The following is a 24,293-nucleotide window of genomic DNA, read 5'->3' as shown; positions in this document are numbered from 1 at the left end:
TTTGTCAGTTCTTTCAAGGTGCATCTTGGGGTTTATGAAACAAAAATCCCAAGACATCCTCTGTCTTCACATGAACACTAACAAATGTCTGAACATATAGGCTATGCTGATCTTTAATAGTAAGACTTTCTTCATTTTAGGATGAACTAAATAATAACACAAATGAAAATATTTGCAGTGAGAAATATATATATATATAAATCTAAACCATCACATTTAAGCTTCAGAGATCCAAAGCTCCTCTTTTTTCACTTTTTTGCATGGGACATGCAGACAACTTCATTGGATCCTTTTTAAAGACAAAGGGTTCTTACATATGATGGAAACTTGTTGGCTTTTTAAAAACTATTTGATTTGATTCATAGAAAAAAACAAACAAACAACAACAAGAACAACAAAAAAAACTATTTGCAAAGTGTAATTTAATATCCATGCATTTTAAGTGTGCCTTTATATATTGATTTCAAGCATTTAAGCATAAACATTAAGCATCTGCGCAGAAGATAGATCATGATAAACATACACTACTGTCCAAATGTTTGGGTTTGGCGAGATTTATCAATAGTTTCAAAAGAAGTCTTCTGTGGGCTGCAGCTATTTGATTAAAGGTACAGTAAGACAGTACAATTGTGAAATAGTATTATAACTTGAAAATAACTTCTTTCAGTTGTGCTGCTTGATCATTTTGTGAGAACTGATACCATGACATTTTTTTTTCAGGATTCTTTAATGAAAGAACAGCATTTATTTAAAACAGAAAACTTTACTAACATAAATTACCTTACTGTCACTTTTGATTAATTTAAAAGTATGAATTTCCTAAAAAAAAACTAAAAACAAGAAAATTTGAAGAGTAGTGTTAATTCAAGTGTATCTGAACATTTGCTAGTGTACATCATCTGTAATATCACATTGTTGCAAATAAAGCACAAAATGCAGAGACGCTTTCTGTAAACATTTTATTTGTAAGTTTGTCATGACTAAGCATGGAGTAAAGAGCGCATATTTTAATATGTGAGGTCACATTTAGCTGCATCACCACTTAAACCACACTGGCTTATCATTACATGTCCAGTGTAGCACATTTATCACTTTAATCGGACTTACAATATGGTCTAAGTGCACAACTGAAACTAGTGGGGCCAAACAATGGCAAATGTAACAATAACTAAAACAACTTGCAGCAATGCTTACATGGTCATTTAAATCGATCTGCATATGATGCATTACTGAGGTCTCAAAATCTCAAAAAGGAAGATTTACAAACACTTCACAGTCAGACACTAAATAGAGAGAAGAAAAAATGAAACATCGGACCAAGCACTGAATTTTTATTTAGTTATCTATGATAGATTACTCATCAAGATGCTTTCTTTATATGGACGTATATGAAGAATGCTCGTCCAGCATTAATATACAGTATTTTTCTATGATAGATTCTATCAACCAAGTAGTAAGTTCAAATAGTTTCGGTTTTAAGAGTTATGAGTCAAACCATCCTTTTAAAATACCTCACATTAAACTCCAAAACGTCACTAAAGTGTAGACAGAGGCAAGTCAGAGACCATGCTCTCTATACGACTCACAGATACGTGCCAAAAGCTACCGTGATTTTACTCCTGTCAAGTATTTAACAAGGTACAAGTGTATTTACAGATATAGCCGAATCCCTTCTTTAACTAAAGCCAACTTATGCCTAGCTCCCTTTCACATAACAATCAGATAAAAACACACACACAGCCTTTCCAAATGCCCTCATGTTTGTTAGTCTGAACTATATTGTAGCATATATTTCCTGTTCCTATAATAATAGAATGTGTTTGGTCAAATAAGCGATATTTACATGATCTACCCCTTAAAGCAGTAGATCATAGCTATAAACGGATTAACATTAAACATTTCCCTATTTTGTGAGCAAAGTGCATTAGTATACACTACCATTCAAACATTTAAGGTTGGTATGATTAAAATGTATTTTAATTTTTTTTAAATGAAAGTCTCTTATGCTCAACAAGGCAGCGTTTATTTGATCAAAAACACAGTAAAACCGACTAATATACTGTTTTGCTGCTCAATAAACATTTATTTTTAATTTCAATGCTGAAAACCGAAGTGCTGTTTGAAAATTTTGAGGAAACCATGATAGATTTGGTTTCGGGAAGCCTATTAAATAATATCTGGGATATTTCGAAACATTAAAAATGTCTTTACTGTCACTTTTGATCGCTTCAATGCATCCTTGCTTAAAAGTATTAACATCTTAAAAATAATAGAATCTAAAAAAAAAAATGTTACTGACCCCAACCTTTTGAATGATAATGTATAAACGGAACCTCCTTCTTAAATAAACATGAGTTCAAAAATAACCGATCTAACCGTGTATGTGGATATTAAAACATAATAAATAATATGCTAGATAAAACAAAATAGGTAAACAATTTCAGGTGACAAGGTATTTAAAAAAAAAACCTCAGAAAGGTTAAAAGAGCAAAATAAAAATATAGTGTAATATACGTACAACATTACATCATGAGTAAATGATGACAAAATTTTCATTTTTTCAGGTGAACTACTGAGTAAAGTGCCTAGAAAGAAATTTCACAAACAGTGATTCTGGGATGATTTGACATAATTAGCATCTAAATCACCTCCCACTCGTCCTCCAGCTCCTCTCCACTCAGAGATCCCGCATGACCATGGTTTTGGCTCCTATAGTTTGGAAGAGTCTTGGTAAGGCGCTGGTTGAGGGCACCAGTAGGAGCAACTGCCCACAGTTCATCCATCAGGGTCACTGCAAAAGACAACTCCTTCATCAGTTTTTATCATTTACATGTGCAGATGTTCATTTAATAAGGAACCGGTTTTAAATACACACCTGCGAGCCAGCTGACCAGTCCTGGGATCTTCTTCCAGTAGTCTCCAGCTGGGTTCTTCTCTGTAATGCCGTATCGACGAGCCACTTCACCATTATAAAGGCGAACCCAAGCAGTCCTCATACTTAGAACCAGTTGACTTGCCTGTAGTCCTACAAAAAAACACAAGCTTGAACCAACGACCAGTCAAACAAGTTCCTGCTCTTATTAAACATCTATGAAAATGAGTTATATAATAATAAAGTCAGAATACAAGAATAATAAAAACAGCAGATGAAGGTTTACCAGGAATGTGCTCCCAGGCAGTTCCCACAGGCATCTCCTCAGAAATGCCAACACGCACATGCACATTGCCTCTGTTGTCCAGTGCCCACAGCATGCGGTCATTAGGACTCGTCTGAATTTTCACCAGATGAAGGCCAGCAGGCTGCTCAAAGAGAACATGAGAATAAGAAAAGTGCATAAGGTTGGTGAAATAATCACATGGTGTATTCCAAATTATCCCTCACTGGTCATGGTAGGAACGTTTTTTTTTACTGTAAACGAGAATTTTAGTATGGAATCAGTATTCAGGCGGTCAGATGTTTTTTTTCTTTACAATTTGAGGACATCAAACTAGTATTTTCAAATGAATTATGAAAATAGTTTGATAACGTTTGGAGTCTGTGAGATGTTTTAATGTTTTTCAAAAGTCCCTCTCTTGCACATCAATACAGTAAAAACAGAAATACTGTGGTATATTATTACAATTTAGAATAACTGTTTTCTACTTGAATTTATTGTTAAATATAATTCCTGTGATGGTAAAGTAGCCATTAGTCCAGTATTCAGTGTCACATGATCCTTCAGAAATCACTCTAATATGCTGATTTGCTGCTTAATAAATATTTTTTTTATTATCAATGTTGAAAACAGTTGTGCTGCTTAATATTTTTGTAGAAAAACCTAATATGTTTACTTTTTTTCACCGTTGATTATTTTTTAAACAAAAATGTATTTTCAGTTAGAGCTGCTCAATTAATCTAAATTAAACCCGGAAAGGCGATAAATCGTGATTAGGCAGAAGCTGCGATTGTCATGCATATTTTTCAGCGAAGGACGGTTCTGTGATCAGATGTAAATCTCCATCCAAAAGCCAGAGGGTGCTCTTGTGCTGAAACTCTAAATACGTCTCGCAGACAAAACCCAGGAAATCCTTATAGCGGTTGCTGAATAAACCGAAGTTTTAACTGCTTTCATTAATTTAACGTGACTATGACTATATATGGCACGACTATGACAATATATGGTTTATCGGAGTTTGTCGTCTTATTATTATTTTTGTTATAATAAAGTATATAATAATGCAATACTAATCGACATAGCCTTTATCACTGCTTAGAATAGCATGTAATATTTTGCGTGCCTTATTCTGTCGAAGAAGCCAAATCATTTCACAGAAGGATTTATTACAGTCGACTGACGTTATGAAGTGAGTTCAGAGTAAAAACGTTATTTAATGTGGTATTTTCATGTGCTTTCAAACTGGAGCAGCATTTACTACACAGAGCCATAGTTCACTGACAGGCTACGTAAAATTGCGTTCATAATCGCAGAACAATGTCTTCGATTTCATAAGCGCGCAATTAAATCTCCTGCGATTATGAACGCAATTTTGTGTAGCTTGTGTGTGAACTACGGCTCTGAAAGCATGTGTTGGGGATTTTCTACTAATCCCAGAACCGGCTTTACTGACAACATACTCATGACAATCACATTCGATTAATCGTGCAGCCATATTTTGATCAATTTAATGTATTAAAGTATTAATTTCCGTAAAATAAATCTTACTGACCCCAAACTTTTGAACATTAGAGTATTTAACTGGACGTAAGCTTGTGTATGAGCTGAAACGGCATTAGTGTTAGGATTTAGCAGGGAGTACAGTCATGTCATGCTTGTTTACCTGTTCAGGAGGTTCGATGCAGATCCAGGCAGGAAGCATCATGCTGGGGTTCAAGGGTTGAGTTCCGACCCGAAAATACACCATTCCAGAACTGTCACATGCCCAAACATTCTGACCACCACAAGACAAACTGAGAAACTTCACGTGTCCTGTGAGAGAGCAAAAGATGAGAGGATTTCCCATGTCACTATGATATTCCAGTGAAATATGATTGGATAAAGTTAAGGGAAAATTCTTCGAAACTAGCACAACCTTTTATTAATAAACCATATGATTGGTCATTCATGTGTCTCAACTACTATAAGTTTTGAAAGGTTTATTTTGTTCTGGAAATGTCTTAAATGCCTCACTGTGCCTGGAAATATTCACAATCCATCTGAGGGTGACTGACAAAAATGACTGTGACTTTGTGAAGGGTGTCCAAGTTAAGCTCTACTACACCATACATCACATCTAGCACCATTTCACTAATGTATACGTCAAGGACATCCAGGGCCATTTTCCCAGACTCTTAAGTGAGCAGTAGGACTGTAGGGGGAGTCTTGTCTGTAAACTATGATATGATAGGGAAACCTTGAAATGACATTTATACGTCATAAGGGCTTTGTTGAGGACTTAGATAGCAAATTTTAACATAACATGTGATACACTAGCACACATTCTCTCCTTTTATAGCTCATATCGTCTGCCACACTTTCATAGGCATTATTCAATATATATATATATATATATATATATATATATATATATATATATATATATATATGATCAAAACACACTATTTAATATTTACACTACCACTCAAAAGTTTGGTAAGATTATTTATTTATGGAAAGAAATTAACCCTTTTATTCAGCAAGGATTTATTAAACTGATTACAAAAATGTTTTTGTACATGCCACCTAGTTCAATATTTTTTTTGTACGAAATTTATCCTTTTTAAATGTATTTGTTTAAATATAACTGTCACCTAAAGCAAAACTGAAAAACAGAAAACTTAAAATGCATTTCTTCTACTATTGATGTGTTGTTGCACATTCTTTCGCTGGGTTAGATAGTACAAAACACACATATCTACCAAATCAATGCAAAAAAAATGTTGTGAGGGCTTGATGAACACATTAATGAAAACAAGAGATACTTAAATGTCGTCACACCCGTGGCCTTTGGCCGCAAGAGCTCTTTACATACTGTGCTGATTCATTACCAATAGAACAAGATAAAGCAAAGCTGATGCTTCAGTTCATTGGATGGCCTTTTTCTAAGCCATTAGTGTTTTCCTGCTGTAGCGTTTTAAGAGATTTCCTGAAACGAAACAACTCATTGAGGACACGTAAAACAAAACAAGTTAGATGAGACTCATCTAGACTCAAAAGAACCCGTATTTCAAGATGCTTCATTAAACCGGATGAACTCCAATAACCCTCTCTGAGACTTGGTCCATAGGCCTGAGTCTAAAAACACTAGAAACATCATGTGCCTGTCTGTACCCGATCTAAAAATGCCCATAGATCCAGGACTTGGCCAAGACTCTGTCACACTGCCGCTCAAACGAAAACAACCCGAGACGGACAGAGCTACAGCTGTTCCATCACATGGCTTTGCCTATTTGTGTCTCCATCCTGTCACATCACAAACACACGCACGCGCACACACACACACACACACACACACACTGGTGCTCAATAAACAAAAGCCTTCCACTGACAGCACTGAAGTGCAAGCCATGTAATTAAAATATGTCTTATGTAATCAGATTAGATCAGCCTGCATTGTCATTTTAGCAGAAAGCTGCATTAATTGCATTTGGGAGATTGTGAACTTGCGTCTTGACACCAAATTCACTGATTAAATGTGTTTAATGCATTCCTAAAGCCTAATCACTGCAAAATTCAATACTAAAGGATTGATCTCTTCATCTCATGACCTTTGATAGTTAGCTTACCGGCTTTATTACAAAACATGTGTTATGCAAGAACCACCTGCTTGAATTAAAAATATAAACAGCACCCCTAGCAACAGGTGGTTATGATACATAAAACCATGGCTTGCCATTTAACCTGCTGGAAGCTCAAGATTCCAAGAAATGGAAATTAAGACACGAAAGTGAAAGATATGTGTGTTTAGTAGGAGTATCGTTTCTGTGGAAGTTGGGGTGGCTGGTTATGCGTGAATATGACAGAAGTGGGTCAGCGGCAGACCATGTGGACAGCCAGGAGACATGGTAATCTGAACTAGGAGAGGGTCCTCAACAAGCTATGCCTAACATGCGTCATTCTGTCACACATGACCGGTATATATGGCACTTGAGACCTTGAGGAGCAGCGACATTTGAGCACATTATTTAAATCATGTGTCAGACACATCATCATAAGGAAGACTATTAAGTAATGCATACGTGAGTAAATGCAAACAAAAATGGATTTAGCAAAAAAACATGTAATGAGAATGTGGAGTGCTTCATTTTCATGAACACAACGCCACAAATGCAGCATTATATTATTTTCCTCGAAATGTTTTTTTGGCATTCTCACTTTACATCAGCTTAAATTTAGCCGGCACGTGATCCACTGATAAATCTATTGTCAATGGGAAGAAATTCTCTCACCAAGCTGGCTGAGGTCCAGCAATGTCCAGTGCATTCCTGTGGAACAACTGGCTGATAAAGTGCGGATGTGGACACGACCGAAGTGATCCAAACCCCACAGAGCGTCACGACAGGCAGAGAGCTGCACCATCTCTACGTCTGGGGGAAACTGTATGGTGAAGGGCCGCATCTGGAGGTCTTGGTCCCAAATGCAGAACAGGTCTTTCCTGCTCTGACCTAACCACAGGAAACTCCCTGTAGAGACATCAGTGAGATTTTAATTGTGTATAATAATAATAATATTGAATTGCTTTCTGCATGACAACAGATACTGCACGATTTCTACATACCCTCTTTAGCTGGAACAGCAGAGGAGAACACAAAGGCCCATTTTGTGGCAGAAGCTGTTCCTCTGGGTACAATATTCTTCCAAAATGTCCCTGCATTAAGATAAACATCACTATAAAATAATGACATTTTCAAACAATAGAAGAGCACATTTCAGTGCTAAGCAACCAGGATTCCCAACGCTCAGTGCATCATACCAATGAGGCTGCCTTTGGCAACGTGAAATTCATTGCGTCCAGAAGCAATCCACACGCCACTGGTGCTGACACTGATGAGGCTAGGCTGGCACTGGGAGTGCTGGGAAAGGAAGGCCACGCGCAGACGTTCAGCTACCCGCTCGACTGGAGCTCTGGTGGCTGAGGCCACAGTCTGTGTGGCCTGGATCAGAGTCTGGAAAAGACTGCCCTGATCAAACACCACATAGTCTGTGATGCTCACCTAAATGAAAAAGTAATAAAGACAAAAAAATATGGTCATTGTTTTGACAAATATGAAAAATTTCTGCTAGGAAGCATTGGGAATAATTAGCATTTTTACACAAAATGTGTGATTCATCGACAGGAAGGGTGTTTAACGCACTGTAGAAGAGGATGCATTGTGCGTGTGTATGTAACATAAATGTACCTGCCACCAGTGGTCATCTTCACCCTGGGGGTTTTTAGCCGTGACCCCTGTTCTGAACCATAAGTTTCCACTGGTATCCAATGCCCAGACTGTGTTATTCTCACCCAAAGCAATACAGATGGGTTCCAGACCTTGGCTCTCACTGTGGACACACATAATCACATATCTCAATGCTTACATTTATTTCTACAGCAAAAGCTAGCATAAATATGGTCATTTATGCACAAAATACAATCAACATTATGCTCTGAAATACATTAATTAACAAAGCACAATGTTGGGGTTGGCAGGCCATAAGTCAAATATTCATAAATCTAATTGTCAAACTGGTGTGACATTTATAGAAACATATTTAAACATAACTAATCTATTGAAAACATATGTATACTTTACATTTAAACAAATTCTTTTTTTTTACATTACACATTCAGTACTTCCGATTTGCAAAATAAGGTGGACACAACTCTGACACTGCATTATGTGCCAACTTGATGTAAAATCTTAGTAAATCCAGTCCGGAACCGTTGTTTTATTCATTCATTGAAGTGAATTTGCTATGAGCTATGAGAAAACCACGCTGGCAAACATACCTGACGGTGTCATACTTCCAGTGTTCCCCCTCTGCACAGTAGCTGCTGAGACCCTCTCTGTAAAACACGCCCCTCTGCTCGCTCAGTGCCCACACCACACTGCCCCGTGCTGCTATCTGCGCCATCGGACACGGACAGTCCACCTTCACTGACCGCGCACATGGCCTGTCCACGCTCAGCCCTGAAGACACACATAGAGCAACAGTATTCCAGCTGATTTATGCATATTTTCATGGTTCCCAATGAAACCACAAACTGCTACTAGTGAACATTTTTTGTAGTATGATCAAAGTACTAATGACTTCAAGTGGACTGGTAGGGGTCATAAAGGGATGAAAAAGCTTTATCAGAGCTTTATAGTAACAGCAACGGCCAGCATCAGTTGATTATGCTTTTCATTATTACGTAATACCAAAGCAGAGCCCAGCCCAAAGTTACATTACTTTAAAGCAAAATAATTTGTGACAGCAGGAACCACCCAGAATTGCGAAAACTTCCCGCTTTTGTTTGCTATAGCTTTTCATTTTAATCATGATATATCTGTTTTTTTTTTAGAGCAGGTAAAGAACAGAAAATGTATCTTTATGCTGACAATGTAATGTTGTACATATCAAATCCAGAATCCTGTTTTTCTTATGTTTTTTATATTTTTAAACAGTTTAGGAGTGTTTCGGGCTATAAATTAAATTTAAATAATAATGAGTTCATCACAATTAATTCGGCTGCAAGGGCACTTTGAGTATCAGCGTTCCCATTTAAGTCTCAGGTTGTGTTCGTTACCTGGGAGGTATAGTTATGAAGAAACACTTCTTTACAGTTTTTCTTTTCCTCATTTATAATAACTCTCTGATTGAAAACCGCAAAGTTAAACTAGAAAAGCAAAAACAATACCACATGTGATATGACTATCTATTTTGTCAGTTAAGAGGAAAATGAAAGTGTCACAATTTGGTCTAACACCCATATTAAGTATTTTCTTTCTTTTATGCAACATAAATGGATAAACTGTGGTTGTTTTTTTCCTTTCAATTACACTGCAGTATAAATAAATTTATACCGTTTGTGTTACATTGGAGAATTAAAGTCACATGTGTTTGGAACAACATAAAGGGGAGTAAATAATTCCTGAATTTTAACTTAAATACAGTGAGTTATTTTTAGTACATACAGCACTCTCTAGTGGTCCAACAGTGAAATAACATCTCTCTCTGTGGTCTTTGGAGTTAAACTACTTTCTTCTATCCCTGCCAAAAAAAGCAATAAGCCATTTGTTGGTTAATTTGAAGTTAATTTTGTTAGTTAATTGTAAACACTCAAGCTCTCAATACACTGCTCTGTTCATTTGAGCATATTAAACGTTTCAACTAATGTTGTGAATTTGGGACAGGACTATCTGCTTTTCCAAACAGTGTTCGGGAAACCCGTTTGAAAATAATAATTTGTGCAATTCTGTTAAGTGACAGCAACTATGTGCGAGTTATATAGGTATAACATTTTACGTATTAAAAGTCGATGCAGATGTATACTCAATTAAAGCTTTTCAGGGTTATTAAGTAGAATAATTGTAATGTGAGATCAGTATGGTGTGTGTTGTTCTCCCACACCTGTCTGTATGTACAAGTCTCCATTAGTGCGAATAATCCAGGCTGTGTCGTCACCAAGTGCTACAAACGCTGTGTCGTCCAGGGCTTTGTACCAGTGTCTTTTCCCCTTGATGGTGACTTTCCCACAAGCATAAGCAGTCATGGTCTTCTGCTCCACCTTCCACAGCAATGAGCCTAAGAAAACATGCACAGGACAACGCTTAGTTTAGAACACCAAAAACTAATATTTGTTTACACCGTTATACTTATTTTAAAACAAAACAAATCTATGCCCCTTACCTGTTGGGGACAGGGCCACTTGATGGACATTTTCCTCAAACTTCTGCCAGCTCAAGCTACCGTTAGGAAGAGCACTACAGAAAAGACCTCCTTTAAAGTCCAAACACCAGACATACCTGTCCGTCACTACTAGACTGAGGATGCCACAACCAGGCCCACTGTAGCCCATCCAGCTTTCAGCCAACTTCAAACAAAGAAAAGAAAAAAGAACGAGATTAAAACAGAGAACACACGACATTAACATAATTTAATATGCTGATTTTCACAAAGACTTTTAAGAAAGTTATACTGCTGTTCATATTTTTACAGTATATGACAGTAAAGACATTTATAACGTTACAAAAGATTGCTATTTCAATTCAATGCTATTCTTTTGAACTTCCATTTACCAAAAAACTGTCAGGGTAAAAAATTAAATAAATATTAGCATAACTGTTTTCAACATTGATAAGAACACGAAATGTTTCTTGAGGAGAAAATCTGCATATTAGAATGATTTCTGATGGATCTTGTTACTCTGAAGCCTGGAGTAATGGCTGCTGAAGTGTGACCCTGGAACACCAAACCCGTCTTAAGTAGCACAGGTATATTTGTAGAAATAGCCAACAATACATTTTATTGGTCAAAATTATCGATTTTTCTTTTATGCCAAAAATCATTTGGATATTAAGTAAAGATCATGTTCCATGAAGATATTTTGTAAATTTCCTACCGCAAACTAATCAAAACGTAATTTTTGATGAGAAATATGCGTTGCTAAAGACTTAATATGGACAACTGTTAAGGCGATTTTCTAATTATTTAAATTTTTTGCACCCTCAGATTTCAGATTTTCAAATAATTGTACCACGAGCAAATACTGTCCTATCCTAACAAACCATACATCAATGGAAAGCTTATTTATTTAGCTTTCAGATGATGTATCCTCATGACTGGTGTTGTGGTCCAGGGTCACAAATCAGCTTTTATAGGCCATTATAGGAATAATAAATGTCTTTTTTCTATATTTTAGAAAAGAAAACATTTCAATTGCAAAAATATTTCGCAATATTACTGTTTTTACCGTATTTTCATCAAATATATTTCTGAAAGGTAGTGTATTTTACACAACTATATAAATTACACAAGTATCTTTCTCCTGATCTACTACAGCTCTCTTATCTATCAGTTGGTTAGCTCTCTAACCTGGTCAGCTTTGAGGAGCTGCGTCTCTTCGTCCTCGTTCTGCTCAGCAGACGAGCTCTGCAAGCTCAAGGCGTTCAGTCCGTCCCCGAGACTAGCACTGGATGGCACTCCATGTGCGTAGATGTCCTCCTCGTCACTAGATGGCGTTGGCTCGGGTTCTGGGGAGTAACCTAGCGGCCTTATGGGATCATAAGATAAATCCAAATGAAAGTCTCCATGTAAACTCTGATTAAAATGTTCCTCTGAATCCTTTAGGGTGTCTTTGTTCTCCTTCACATATTCCTTCATGATGTCTTGCTCCTCAGCTACCTGCATGTATGAGAAGGTACATTCCAGCAGCATGTCAACATCAGGCGTAGCTGCAATTTGCTCGTTTTCTGCAAACACGTTTTCACTGTACACCTGACACTCCATGTCTTGTAGTGACAGTGATGTAGGGCAAGGCAGAAGGGTCTCTGCTGTTTGCTTAAGTGGATCCTGACGCAGCTCTTCGCTCTGTAAGGGTTCGGGTGGGCTCAGAAAGGGAAAGGCATCAGAATTGTGGGATTCTCCACAGACAGAACCGTCCTGGTCCGGTGAGCCGGCACTGTGCAGGTCGAGGCTGCTGCACAGGAGGCTGGTGTGGTCTGAAGGAGGCTCGCTCATGGGTGTGTTTAGAACGTCACTGCTTGCACCTTCCTGGCTGAAAGCGCTCTCTGACCAGCTGTTGCGCTCATTGACACGATTCCCACTATCTGCAAGTATGTATGGAGAACATCAGTGAATGGAATATAATCAAATGTACACACCATATCATGTGATACTGATCCGCTTACCATGCCGTCTTCTCTTGCCTTTCTTCTTCAGCTTGATGGCCTTGACCACCAGCTCCTGCTGGAAGTCTTCTTGGGTGATGGTGCTGTATCGGCTGGAGGAGAGCTCTGAGGCCTCTGTGGTGGAAAACATGCCCTGCGTGCTCTCCCATGAGGTGATGGAGCTGCTGCGGCTGCGAGACTCCATTGTACCCAAACTGGCCATCTGCTGCTCCAAGTTCTCTTCCACCTCGAGAGCCTCTACCACATGACTGAATTCCTCAGAATTCTGCTCCTCACGAACCTCCTCGGACTCCTCAACCCCATCATGCACCTCCTCTGAGTTAGGACTGGCTTGAGTCTCCTGCTCTGTAATAATGGGCATGGTCCTGATTGGCTGAGCCATTTCAACAGAACCATTAGGAGGCAGCAAAATCGTGGGTGTGGAAAGAGGAGATGTAAAACGGTAGGAGTGGTCTAATACTGAGAGAGAGAAAAAAAAACATAAGAAAGATATGTATGTGAGATACAATGGCCCTAAAAGGAATGTGGACACTCAAGCAATAAATACTTAATGCATTTCTAGCTAAATGTATATATATATATATATATATATATATATATATATATTAAAAAAAAAAGTTTGTTGACACTTGTCAAAGGTTTTTACTGTGAGATTTTTGGGGCTACTGGTTGCAGCCAACCTTCCCTTTTTGTAAGAAAGTTCTACTTTTATTTTATACCCCCAAAAATCTTTTTCTTTTCTTTTCTCACATTCTACTTAAGTCAATGGGGACCAGCAACTGTTTGGTGTTCCCAGTTCTTGAAAATACCTTCTTCAGTGTTCATCAGGAGAAAGAAATTCATACAGGTTTGGAACAACTTTAGAGTGAGTAAATGATGACAGAATATTAATTTTTGTGTGAACTAACCTTTTAAATTGATCAAAAGACATTTATTGTGTTACAGGAGGTTCCTATTTCAGATAAATGCAGTGTATTCAGATAATAATAAGAAATGTTTCTTATGCATCAGCATATTAGAATAATTTATAAATTACAGTTTAAAATACAAATGTGAAGTAAATAAAATATGTAATGATATTTAAAAAATAACATTATTTTGTTTTATTTTTAATCAAATAAATGCAGTAATTTAATACCAATTGACCCTAAATGTAAAAGCAGTACATTAAAAACACTGCAATTTTTAAACTACCAAGGGCAAAAGATGCTTTTTCTCATCCCTTAATATCTGAGTACTGCTGATGGAGCAAAGTGCATGACTAAAACAACATCAGTACTGCAACTCACAGTTGGAAACCAACCCCTCAGGGCAATTTGAGATCCGCAAAATGTCCCGATCTCCTTTCAGAATGAAGATTTCATTCTCAGTGCATGACACAGACACAATATCTCCACTGCTTTCCAATCCCCCAATGATGACCTTAATGAGCAAATGAAATACGTGTGAAAAACAGCACAAATTAAGTTTGCATTGGAAACATTTTTATTGTATATAATTAAGATTGAAGGCGTGCATTCTAACTTGATTGGTAGAGTCCACAACATAAACACTATATTCGTTCCAGCTGAGGACCCAGCCCTCCTTCAAGAAGCAGCTGACCACTCCCAACTGTCTTTCTGAAGGTCTGTAGCCAGCAACGGGGCCTGAACGAGGGAACAGCTCAAACTGAGGTATATCCTGATTAAAAAGTGGCTTGAGGACATGGGTCTCCCCGACACGTCCCCGCACATCCGTCCTCCACAGACGCAACCCTGGCCTGGCTGCATAAACCACCAGATCGCTCTGCTTGCACAGAGCTGGCTGGAAGCAGGCACCAAACTTGCCATTGCTGTAAAAAGAAAGCTAGATATCAAGAATTCAGCAAACACTCAGTGCTGCAATCCTGCCAATAATAGACATACTTTCAGGTGAAGATGGACTGAGCGTTTTGTACCTTTTACGTGGTTTAGTGCCCAGCTGATGATGCGACTGCTCTTGGGTGTAGAAGAGCGTCGAGCGCTGATGGGAAGAAACCAGAAGTACTTTCTGACTATATTCCAACTGAACTATTGCTGAAGGCTCTTCAAAGAGGACCACTGGATTACACACTCCCTAAAAGACCAATGTGCGCACAAACACACACACATATTCAGCCATTAGACAGTAAAACAAAATCAGATTTCAGACAGACAGAACTATTCTACTGCAAATATCTGAAATACACCCAACTGACTGCTTATAAAAGTCTTACTTGATCCAAGTCCACAGCAGAATAGACCACCCTCCCTTTATCATCACCAGAGAAGAGCTTCATGCCATTAGCACTCCATGCTAATGCAGTAATTGTGCTTTTGTGCAAGCCAACAACATCAAACCTTCTCAGCTGTATTAGGACAACAAAAATGAGACGTCCATTGACTAATAAGATTTATTAATCAATAATCAGATTAATCAGATTATCAATTTTTTTTGTAGGGACACAAGAAACTGGCTTCTTTGTACATACAAACCTGAAATAATGTTAAAAGCTAAATAAAATAAATGCTTGATCGTTTATCTTCTAATTACACAGATGGATAGTAAAAATGTTATAAAAAATAACAACAAATAAAAATGTTTAAAAATGATAGTCAATACAGTGTATATTGAGTTTAATTATACCTAATCAGTTATTTAATGATACTCTTGCATCTTGAAAGCTGTAATCAGAGACGAATTTGTACCTGTTTATTTCTACCAGGCAATGGCGACACAAGCTGAAAGAAAGCAACCCGGCCTGATGCCGTCCCGACAGCCACAAGATCATCGAAACAGCTCAACAATTTCACTGCAGTAATGGCCTCAGATTTGCCCTATTAAAACAGATTATAAAAGATATATTGTATAAAACACTACCTAACCAGATGAGATCAGCAGTGAGTGCTGCCAAAGAGTGAGGAAGCACTAAGCAGACTTACCTCTAAATTGTATTTGTTCATTTGGCTTACTCTCCTGCAGTACAGGTACAGCATGCCGATGCTGCTGCCAATGGCTATATAATCATTGTTGCTGTCCAGTGCAGTCAAGTAGACCAGGACCGAACGGAAACCTTTCTGGACTTTAGCAGGGATGGCATTGAGAAGGTAGTAGAGAGGGCAGAACTCCCTCAAGGGCAGCGGTGCAGGATGGGTGGCCATGGTCATGGATCTGTGCTTCCACTGATGATGGAAAAAAGCTAATTTCAAAAGTCTATTTCCAAGTACAAGATTATAAAAGCTAATGTTTCTGATCATAATATAAAAGTTATTATGAAGCTTTATTCTTTTACTGCTTAACGTAATCACGTGGTGTACAGTCAAAAATACAGCTAGTCATTGATCTTTCTAATACAACGCGTTGACACTTTAAATATCAATCGCATCCAAACATCTGAATAGTTAAGTAAACTAAATAGTGAACAAACACCAAAAAGCTAATATTAACAAGCTTAACCACGCCTCAAATTCGCAACATAAGAGAGCATCTTCTCCCATTTTGCAACATTAAAAAGGTCTCATAGTGTTAAACAAGCTAATGCAGGACGGTACGCGTCCAACTGATTTATCTGTGGCATAAATACTTTTAAAAAATATCAAAATACCAATAACAAAAGAACGGTCGTTTACAATTTGCCGTAAGAGACGTGCATGTTCCCTAGTAAGCGAACTCTACGCGATAAACCACCTGAGCTTTTCAGTTTCCACAAAACTTACCACCGGGAAACGTTCACGTTGATTATGAACAGTGAACGTTTTTATAGTTTAGATGAGGGCGAACTGTTGACATTTCTGCTGCTTTGACAGATAACGTTCGCTCTTGTTGACAAGCTCGTGTTTTTCTTCGTTCTGTTTTGGGTTGAAACAGAAAATGAACGCCAGCGACACCTACAGCAGCGGAAGTGGAACTCACGTCGCCTGCTTCACTTCCTTCTCAGAATCAGAATCAGAAGAACTTTATCAAGTATGTTACCCACACAAGGGACTTGTATGATGCTTGGAGTTATTGTGTTTGTGTTTAACAATGATAACGTCTGCTTGAAGATATTTAATAAACAAACAAACTCTGTGAAATGTATTTACATCAATCCGTTTGGAACTTGGTGTTTTAAACCAACATAGGTCTTCACTTCTCATTTCTGCAAAATGAGAAGAAAATTATGCACAGCTAATAAAATTATAGCCTATCATTATTGTATGGAATGACAACACTTGAATCACCATTATTACAAAGGGCAAAGGTCAGTCTGTATTTCATTAACTCAGATAGGCTATGCACTCAAATTTAATAGACCATATCCTCTGCTTCAGTTATTTATCTCTTTCTTCTTTAGCATTCATACAAAATGTTATCTATTACAACTGTTTGGGCTAAGGATCTTAATGAGGATGTGCATGTTTTATTTTCGGATCAGGTATGGAGCATGTTTAAATTGTCTTCTAAAAACCCTAATCACCAAATGATTCATTGGAAATTGCTGCATAGGGTTTACTTGACTTCTTCTCCTAAGTGTAATCTTTGTTTGCAAAAATCTTTAGGCATGTTTTTGCATTTTTTTGGGAGTGCCCCTCTCTCACACCTTTTTGGACTCAACTCTAACAGGACCTATCATATTTGTTGAGTACTGAGATATGTGTGAAGCCATTTTGTGATATGTTCCACGCCATTTTTTCATGAATGACTATTGGCACCTCACATTGTCCTTGTCCAATAAAGATGTTTAATGTTAGCTGCTCTCACGGCAGCAAAAGAATTGCTAGTCAATCGTTGGAATCCTCCTCACACAATGGACAGACAAACCTGGACTGTGTATTTGTTGGACTTTATCTCAATGAAACTCTCAACTTCTCATATACTGTACATGGATCTTATTTGAAAATTGTAAATTTATGGCATTCAGCTTTTAATGTTGTGATAGCTTTTCTAAATGTTTAAAATCTTTGTAAAAAATGATTTTATTGTTATTAATATTTAAAGTTTTCCAGGGTGGGGTTGGGTTCTACATTTGCAGATTTGCTATAAGTTTTATATTACAATTTCCAGAACAAAATTCAATAAACAGATGTTTACAAAATAACTTATATATATATAATAATTAATAGGCCATAGAAAAAGACAACCATGGATCTGAAATGGAACAAACAGTAACATTCACCAATAACAAAAGTCTGTTGAATGGACTGTTGACCGGCATTATTATAATGCATAGAGCAAAGCATCTTTTAACTGAGCCTGCTGGTCAAATACATAACAGGAAGACATGATCAATACCTTTTTCAATCAGTATTTAGTCATAGCATGATCATGTATTCTACTAGACTAGAGCATAATGTTGTATGCCTAATAAAATATAAGAAAATGCTTATCAATGATCAATATAGACTAATTATTGATTTCATGGACACTGGATAATGCCAAATCTGGCTTACATTCAACAACTCTGGCTTTATTTTCTTCTTCCTCACAGACTTGTGTCAAGCAGCAATAAGCATTAAGTAGATCTCTGGGGTCTTGCCAATCAAAAGAAAATTCAAAATTCCTTCTGTTTGGCTTAGTTGAATTTGGTCAGCCAGAGAAAGAAAATAGTTGGCTGAGATCTGGATTGGTTAAACAGTCAGAGATTGCTGGCCTAGTACTGTTGTCTGCTATGGACAACAGTCGTGGCCTAATGGTTTGAGAATTTGACTCCTAACCCTAATGTTGTGGGTTTGAGTCTTGGGCTGCCAATACCATGACTGAGGTGCCTTTGAGCAGGGCACTAAACCCCTAACTGCTGCAGCATAAATAAATTGTGTGCGTGTTTGAAATTTGGATCGGGTTAAAGCAGAATTAACTTCAAATACTAAAATGTAATCTCCACCCTAACTTCAGGTCTGAGATATATATATATATATATATTTTATTTAAAATGTACTATTCATGTCTTTTGCCCCCAATAATTATTATGTCGGGCCAGCATCTACAATAATAACATTATTTGCAATGTCCCATATCCAGAGGACATATAGATGTGATGACTGACTGGGGAAAATGGTTCCACCATAAATGAGCGTGACGCACGGAGGGCGCATCATCATCATCATCTCACGGCAGGCACCGGCGCGCGTAGACTAGTGAGGAGGGATCATCACTGGCACTATCTGCACAGCATCCTCAACAACACTCAGCACTGAGCACTGGATTTTACCGACACTTTACATGAACCTGGACATCACACTGGTAATACTGCAATTATTACTTTGCAAAATAGAGTCCATTTATCATTTGCATTGTTTTTCACCTGTAAAAGGAAATATGTTTTGCGACGGTCTCAGTCACGTTCGTGATAATGAGTTCGAAATAATTCATTCTCACAGCATCGCCCATTTTGTCGTTTACGTAAATTTACGTAAACAAGAGATTTCGTTAACCTGTTTACGTTTTATGTATTTGTGTTTACTCTACATGCGTTTTTTTCTGTAGGTAGTAATCGTCAGATTTGTTTATAAGGAACACGAGTCAGTGGGTTGCGTTTCAAAATCTATTGAGCTGCCTGTCTAGACAGCATTTTACGTGCAGCAGTATTTTTCAGCTGTCTTGTATCGCACCTATGTTTCCCAAAAATGTTGCACATGCCTAAGCTGCTCTAAAATGTTGTAGCTCTTACACATATATATATTAACCCTTAAATGGTTTCTGTAGTCTATACTAGGGGATACGTAAAGAATTGAGTAAAAATGTTGAAAGGAGGTTTCTAAAAATTATCGGGCCACGTTACTAATATATGCAATAAAACATGTAACATTTACCACATTGATCTGAAAGTAATATGGCAACATCATTACATTTTATTTTCATATTATAAAACTTAAAAATAAAAACAATATTTCAAAGAACAACATAAAAACATAGGAGTCCTAATATGCAGGAATTTGTCAGAATCCTAATTCTATGTTTTATTTTAATTATTTTATGTTCCTGCACTTTTAAGGGTTAAACAGGGAGGAAGCATAGTGTTATTGCATTATTAGATCAACATCCTGTATTTACATAAATGACATATAGATGAAAAGAGTTGACTGACCTTTTCGTAACTTGAGTTATTCCTTTATGGAACATAAACAGTTGCATAAGGCAATTCTCATGAGTCTGTTTGTGTGGATGTGATGTTTGGAAAAAGAGGACGATAGATTTTGCCCTGAGGGTGAAGCAGAGAGTGATGCCATTTGTATACTCATCTCCATTCTTGCCACAAATACTTTAGAGCCATTGTAAAAGATGTTTAGATGTGAAAACGCATAAATGAACAGATTGTATTAAATTCAAAATATTATTTAATATTCTAGAATCAGCCAGATTCCATTAAGATACTTCATTAAAAATAATTATTAAGTCTAAGGTCAAGTAGAAATAGTATACAACTAGACTTTTTATAATGCACTCTTTGTCTTTTAAACTGTACTTTTACTCCAGAACCCAGATTTTCTATTATCACGTGAACCACTGGACTACACATACTAAAGCAAACAAAATACCTTCATAATCAAATATTATGTAAAATGTATTAACAGTACTACAAACATCACAAACTCAACAAAAACAAATATAACTTTTTTTTTACATATATATTTTTTTTCTCAGCGTTTAAAAAAAACTGCAATAAATGTAGCAGAATGGTTGATTTAAACACCATACCACATTCATTTTACACTCAAGACCCTATCAAAATAGACCTAGAATCCATTTTCAGCTGGGAATGACTGTGATCTACAGGCTATATTAAACCACACATCCACTAGAGTAATAGTTTCCCAAAATCCGGATTATTCATTGATAACCATTTTTGCAAACATCTTAAGTCACAAATCTTTCCATCCCTTCTCTTACATTTGAATATTTTCCAGCTTTTAGCCTTTTTATCTCTCAGAGATTAAAGCAAAGCTGTTTTAAGTCTCAAAAACATTCCATAGAAAGCGCACTGTGTATTTGAATCCTGTTATAGCGATGAATAAAAAAAAATGGATTTAGGAAAATGGATTTTAATAATATTAGCATAACTCATAGATGCATTCTCCTGAAGTTTATGCAGTATGTAAAACAATGGTCTGATATGACCATGTTTCTGGTAGAGAGAGAGAGAGCACAGCTGGCAGGATTAAAGCAACATGCGCTTAAATGGAGATTAATTTCATAATTACTTGTGCACAGCACTCTAATCTGAAAGCTTAAGATGTTGGTAAACTCTCTGGTTTTAAGACCCTCGTAGCTGACAAGGCCAAGAGGTCAGTATAAATGAAATGGCAGATTTAAATGGCTGTTCTTTTTCCATAATGTGAACTCAGGTAGCAGATATTTCACAAGAACCAAATGCCTCCGACCTTTTCCACTAAAGTGATTATGTTTCAGGTCTCTCATCGATTTTATCTTATTATAGGACATTCGATTGCATGTGAGTAATGTGAAGTTGTTACTAATCATTTTGCTTCTAGAAATTCAGCCAAGATTATGGATTTTCGGTCTATATCGTTTTAGGAGTTATCCATTACTGATGTGGTAAACCACATTTGTGAAGGTTAAGTGAATTTTAGATAGATAATTTATAGACTATATGCACATAAGAAATTAACAGAAGTACAAGCTCTCATGGAAGAGGCTTTTTACGATGCACCAGCATTTGCATTTGTTCTGCATTACATGCATCTTGAAAATAAACGCTGGTAGTCACGTTCTTGCATAGAGGTCAGTTATAGTGCAGAGTCAGCCTTCTGTGTGCTGGTCAGCATCTCTCCATGCGCAGCTAACACCTCCATCCAATCTGTTTACTGTGTTTGAAGAGACTACATGGTTACTTGGACCTACGTTAATGCTTACACTGCAATCATTTTTGCTCAAGAGAATTTATTAATTGATGTCATGAATGAAAACCAACACTTTGATGTCCAGAATGTGCTTTGAATGCGCTGGTGACACAAAAATTAAACACTGAGAGGTTCTGGCTGTAGTTTTGAAAATTTTAACACTATTCGAGTAGGATGTTATTTTTGGATTGTCTTGAAAAGCAAAAAGTCTTAATGCACTATAAGCAACAATCAGTATAAGGGAGGCAACATCCTGGCTATAGATCTAAAGCCCCCCGATTAACAGAGGAAGTCTATTGGATTTGAAAGCTAAAATCTCTTCCTGTTTTGTACTCAAAGGCCCTCTTAGAGACTGCATCTCTGAGAGACAGAAAAGTGTGTTTTGTTTTCCTCTGCAAATGAGTGGGAAAATGCGTGTCTGAGATTTATGTAAAACACATACATACATAATACTAACAAAGAAAAATAGTGGCTGGATTATATAAATGTTACAGGCACTTCCTCCTGTCTTAATTCATCAGTGGTGTTCTCTTCTCACATTGTTCTTTATTCAAACCATTAAGCACCAACAATATGCATTCAGTTTCCATATGAAAGATCTGCAGAGCGCAGCAACATGCATTTCTCAAGGTCACAGCATGTATTGACAGTCAGATCAGGTTTTACTGCTTGAGATGCTGCTTGTTCCTTGTAGAGTGTCAGTATGTTGTTTCTTCTTTCGGGGGAGTGTTTCATTTGGTGTTGTTTGCATGATTTTTTTTTCACGAGAATTCGTCATGAAGGCCATTGACTCATACATTAACAACAACTTCCAGACGGCCAGTCTGTGTTGACTGAGCTGTGCAATCCACGGTCAGCTCAAAGGAAGATCATGAAAAAATAAAGAATGGTTGCATATCTCAAATAAGGGTTTCATGATATGCACATATTCTGTTTAGCTAAATGAAAATGTATGCCCATCTAGAAATGACTTAAAGTCTAATTAATAGTAAAGTGGACAGTAACCAGATATACTAAATTAACCTTAACCCTCTGGAGTCTAAGGGAATTTTTTGGGGCCTGGAGAAGTTTTGTCATGCCCTGACATTTGTGCTTTTTTCAATTTCTCATAAATATCTAAATGGGTAAAGTCTAATCTCACTGTAATAAGCACAAACTGGGCTATAATAATATGTGAAATGCATGCATGTACATGATTGTATTTTTGAGAAAAAAAATGTTATGCGTGGTTAGTGAAAAACTAAAAATGTTAAATCACCTGAATAAGGCAATAAAACACATACAGAACATTGGTTCCCGGGATTTTTGAGAACTGGAGCTTGTAGCCTAGAATTTTTCTCTCTTAATTATGTGAAAATCATCTTGTTTACTCACTTACACAAAACAATATATTGATTTAAATTTTCTAAGACACTTTTTGTTTAATGTTATTTGTATTTTTCATTAATTATTTAATGTATACGGATATGGCTAGACACCGTCATTATTCACAATAATGGTACATGTAAAAAATTATGTTGCATAACTGTCACTTGGTTTGATTGACAATGTTCTTGATTTGATTTGCATTCATGTGATCCGATCAGGGCCCTGAGATGACCAAAAGTGACTAACCCAGTTTTACACAGTATATTATGACCAGGGTTATTGCTAAAATTGGTATAGGTGGGATGCTTCTCCTCCTTGCCCATAATGGTCAGAGCTTTTGCATTCTTTTAAAATGCTTTATTTCTTAATCTCAGATTTATCAAAAAAATAATAATAATAATAATTGAACAAGTGTGAAAAAAATACATTTATACAATGCAAAATAATGAAATATATATTAGTTTCCTGTGGTATGATATGAAATGCTTATTATTTGCTGCTAGAGTCAACGCTGAATTACAGCATCACCGGTTAAAATGAGTATAGGTATATCAGACTATAATAGTCTACATTAAAAGGTGCATACTGTAGATGAGTTTAGCTATGCATGCTCTACTTCAGATTGACAGTTTTCCAACAGGAGTAGATCTTCTCAAACTGATTTCTGGGGGGAAAATCAACTGGCACAGTTCTAAAGGAGAGATTTTAAATGGATCTTTTTGATTCTCTCTCTTTCCACTGTCCCCTCTGCCACTGTCTGTCCTACACATTTTATGAGGTTTTTAAAAAAGAAGACAATTCTCTCTCCTAATGTATCCTTATTCCTTGTTCTTTGCAGGCAGTGGCTATCTAAGGATTGCCCACTCCAAGAGGACAATGAAAAAACCTGCTCTCATATATTATTGAAGGACAGAAGTGCCTTCACAGAAATCATGACTCCTGGAGACCTTCTGGAAAAGTATAATAATTAATGTCTCCTCTCTTTAAATCTATGGACTGAGAAGTTGCCTCGAAGTGAGACATATTTCATTTGTGAGTATGCTTGTGTGTAAAGCTGCATTAATCCTTCAAGTTTTCTTTTCTAATCTCTATAGACAGAGTTCATAAATGTTTAGTGGCAGGTAGATTTTCTATTTCAGTTTTTGAAAGGATTAATATATGAAATCTCTCTTTGGTGGCATTGAAAAAGTTACAGGGGATCAATCACATATCTGGCTATGTGACAGGTTTTCTACATTGGG

General features: G+C 36.9%; 2 protein-coding genes across 3 annotated transcripts in view; one reads left to right on the top strand and one right to left on the bottom strand.

The window, feature by feature from the left end:
• Nucleotides 1-942: 942 nt before the first annotated feature.
• LOC127976388 (tectonin beta-propeller repeat-containing protein 2) lies at nt 943-16,716 on the bottom strand. The gene is made up of 20 exons (XM_052580776.1): nt 16,564-16,716; nt 15,790-16,029; nt 15,556-15,684; nt 15,084-15,215; nt 14,787-14,944; nt 14,375-14,681; nt 14,140-14,272; nt 12,851-13,309; nt 12,036-12,769; nt 10,851-11,034; nt 10,572-10,745; nt 8,968-9,148; nt 8,378-8,519; nt 7,951-8,191; nt 7,756-7,845; nt 7,427-7,660; nt 4,819-4,967; nt 3,159-3,300; nt 2,876-3,025; nt 943-2,791 (listed from the first exon to the last, which is right to left on the bottom strand). Exons 2-20 carry the CDS (start codon nt 16,012-16,014, stop codon nt 2,640-2,642), a joined length of 4,116 nt encoding a protein of 1,371 aa, XP_052436736.1. The 5' UTR covers nt 16,015-16,029; nt 16,564-16,716; the 3' UTR covers nt 943-2,639.
• Nucleotides 16,717-18,950: 2,234 nt separating this feature from the next.
• Nucleotides 18,951-24,293, top strand: part of ptpreb (protein tyrosine phosphatase receptor type Eb) — a 15,852-nt gene continuing 10,509 nt past the window's right edge. Inside the window, exons 1-2 of one of the 2 annotated variants that reach the window (XM_052580924.1) lie at nt 18,951-19,066; nt 23,891-24,066. The gene's annotated coding sequence lies outside the window, so the exon portion shown is untranslated. Of the gene's footprint in view, nt 19,067-23,890; nt 24,085-24,293 lie in introns of both variants that reach the window. The other variant, XM_052580923.1, reaches the window with a different exon arrangement.

This window comes from Carassius gibelio, chromosome B17 (assembly GCF_023724105.1).
Source record: "Carassius gibelio isolate Cgi1373 ecotype wild population from Czech Republic chromosome B17, carGib1.2-hapl.c, whole genome shotgun sequence".
NCBI classification, from domain to species: Eukaryota; Metazoa; Chordata; class Actinopteri; order Cypriniformes; family Cyprinidae; genus Carassius; species Carassius gibelio.
Note: the sequence above shows the minus strand (reverse complement) of the source record. Positions and strands in the feature narration are given on the sequence as shown.

Excerpts from the sequence above, each read along its gene's own strand:
- LOC127976388 (XM_052580776.1), bottom strand. The coding sequence starts at position 16,014 with ATGACCATGGCCACCCATCCTGCACCGCTGCCCTTGAGGGAGTTCTGC. Across the intron at positions 14,682-14,786 it reads GGCACTAAACCACGTAAAAG|CAATGGCAAGTTTGGTGCCT; the intron begins GTACAAAACGCT and ends TTCTTTTTACAG. Across the intron at positions 11,035-12,035 it reads AGCTCCTCAAAGCTGACCAG|TTGGCTGAAAGCTGGATGGG; the intron begins GTTAGAGAGCTA and ends CTTTGTTTGAAG.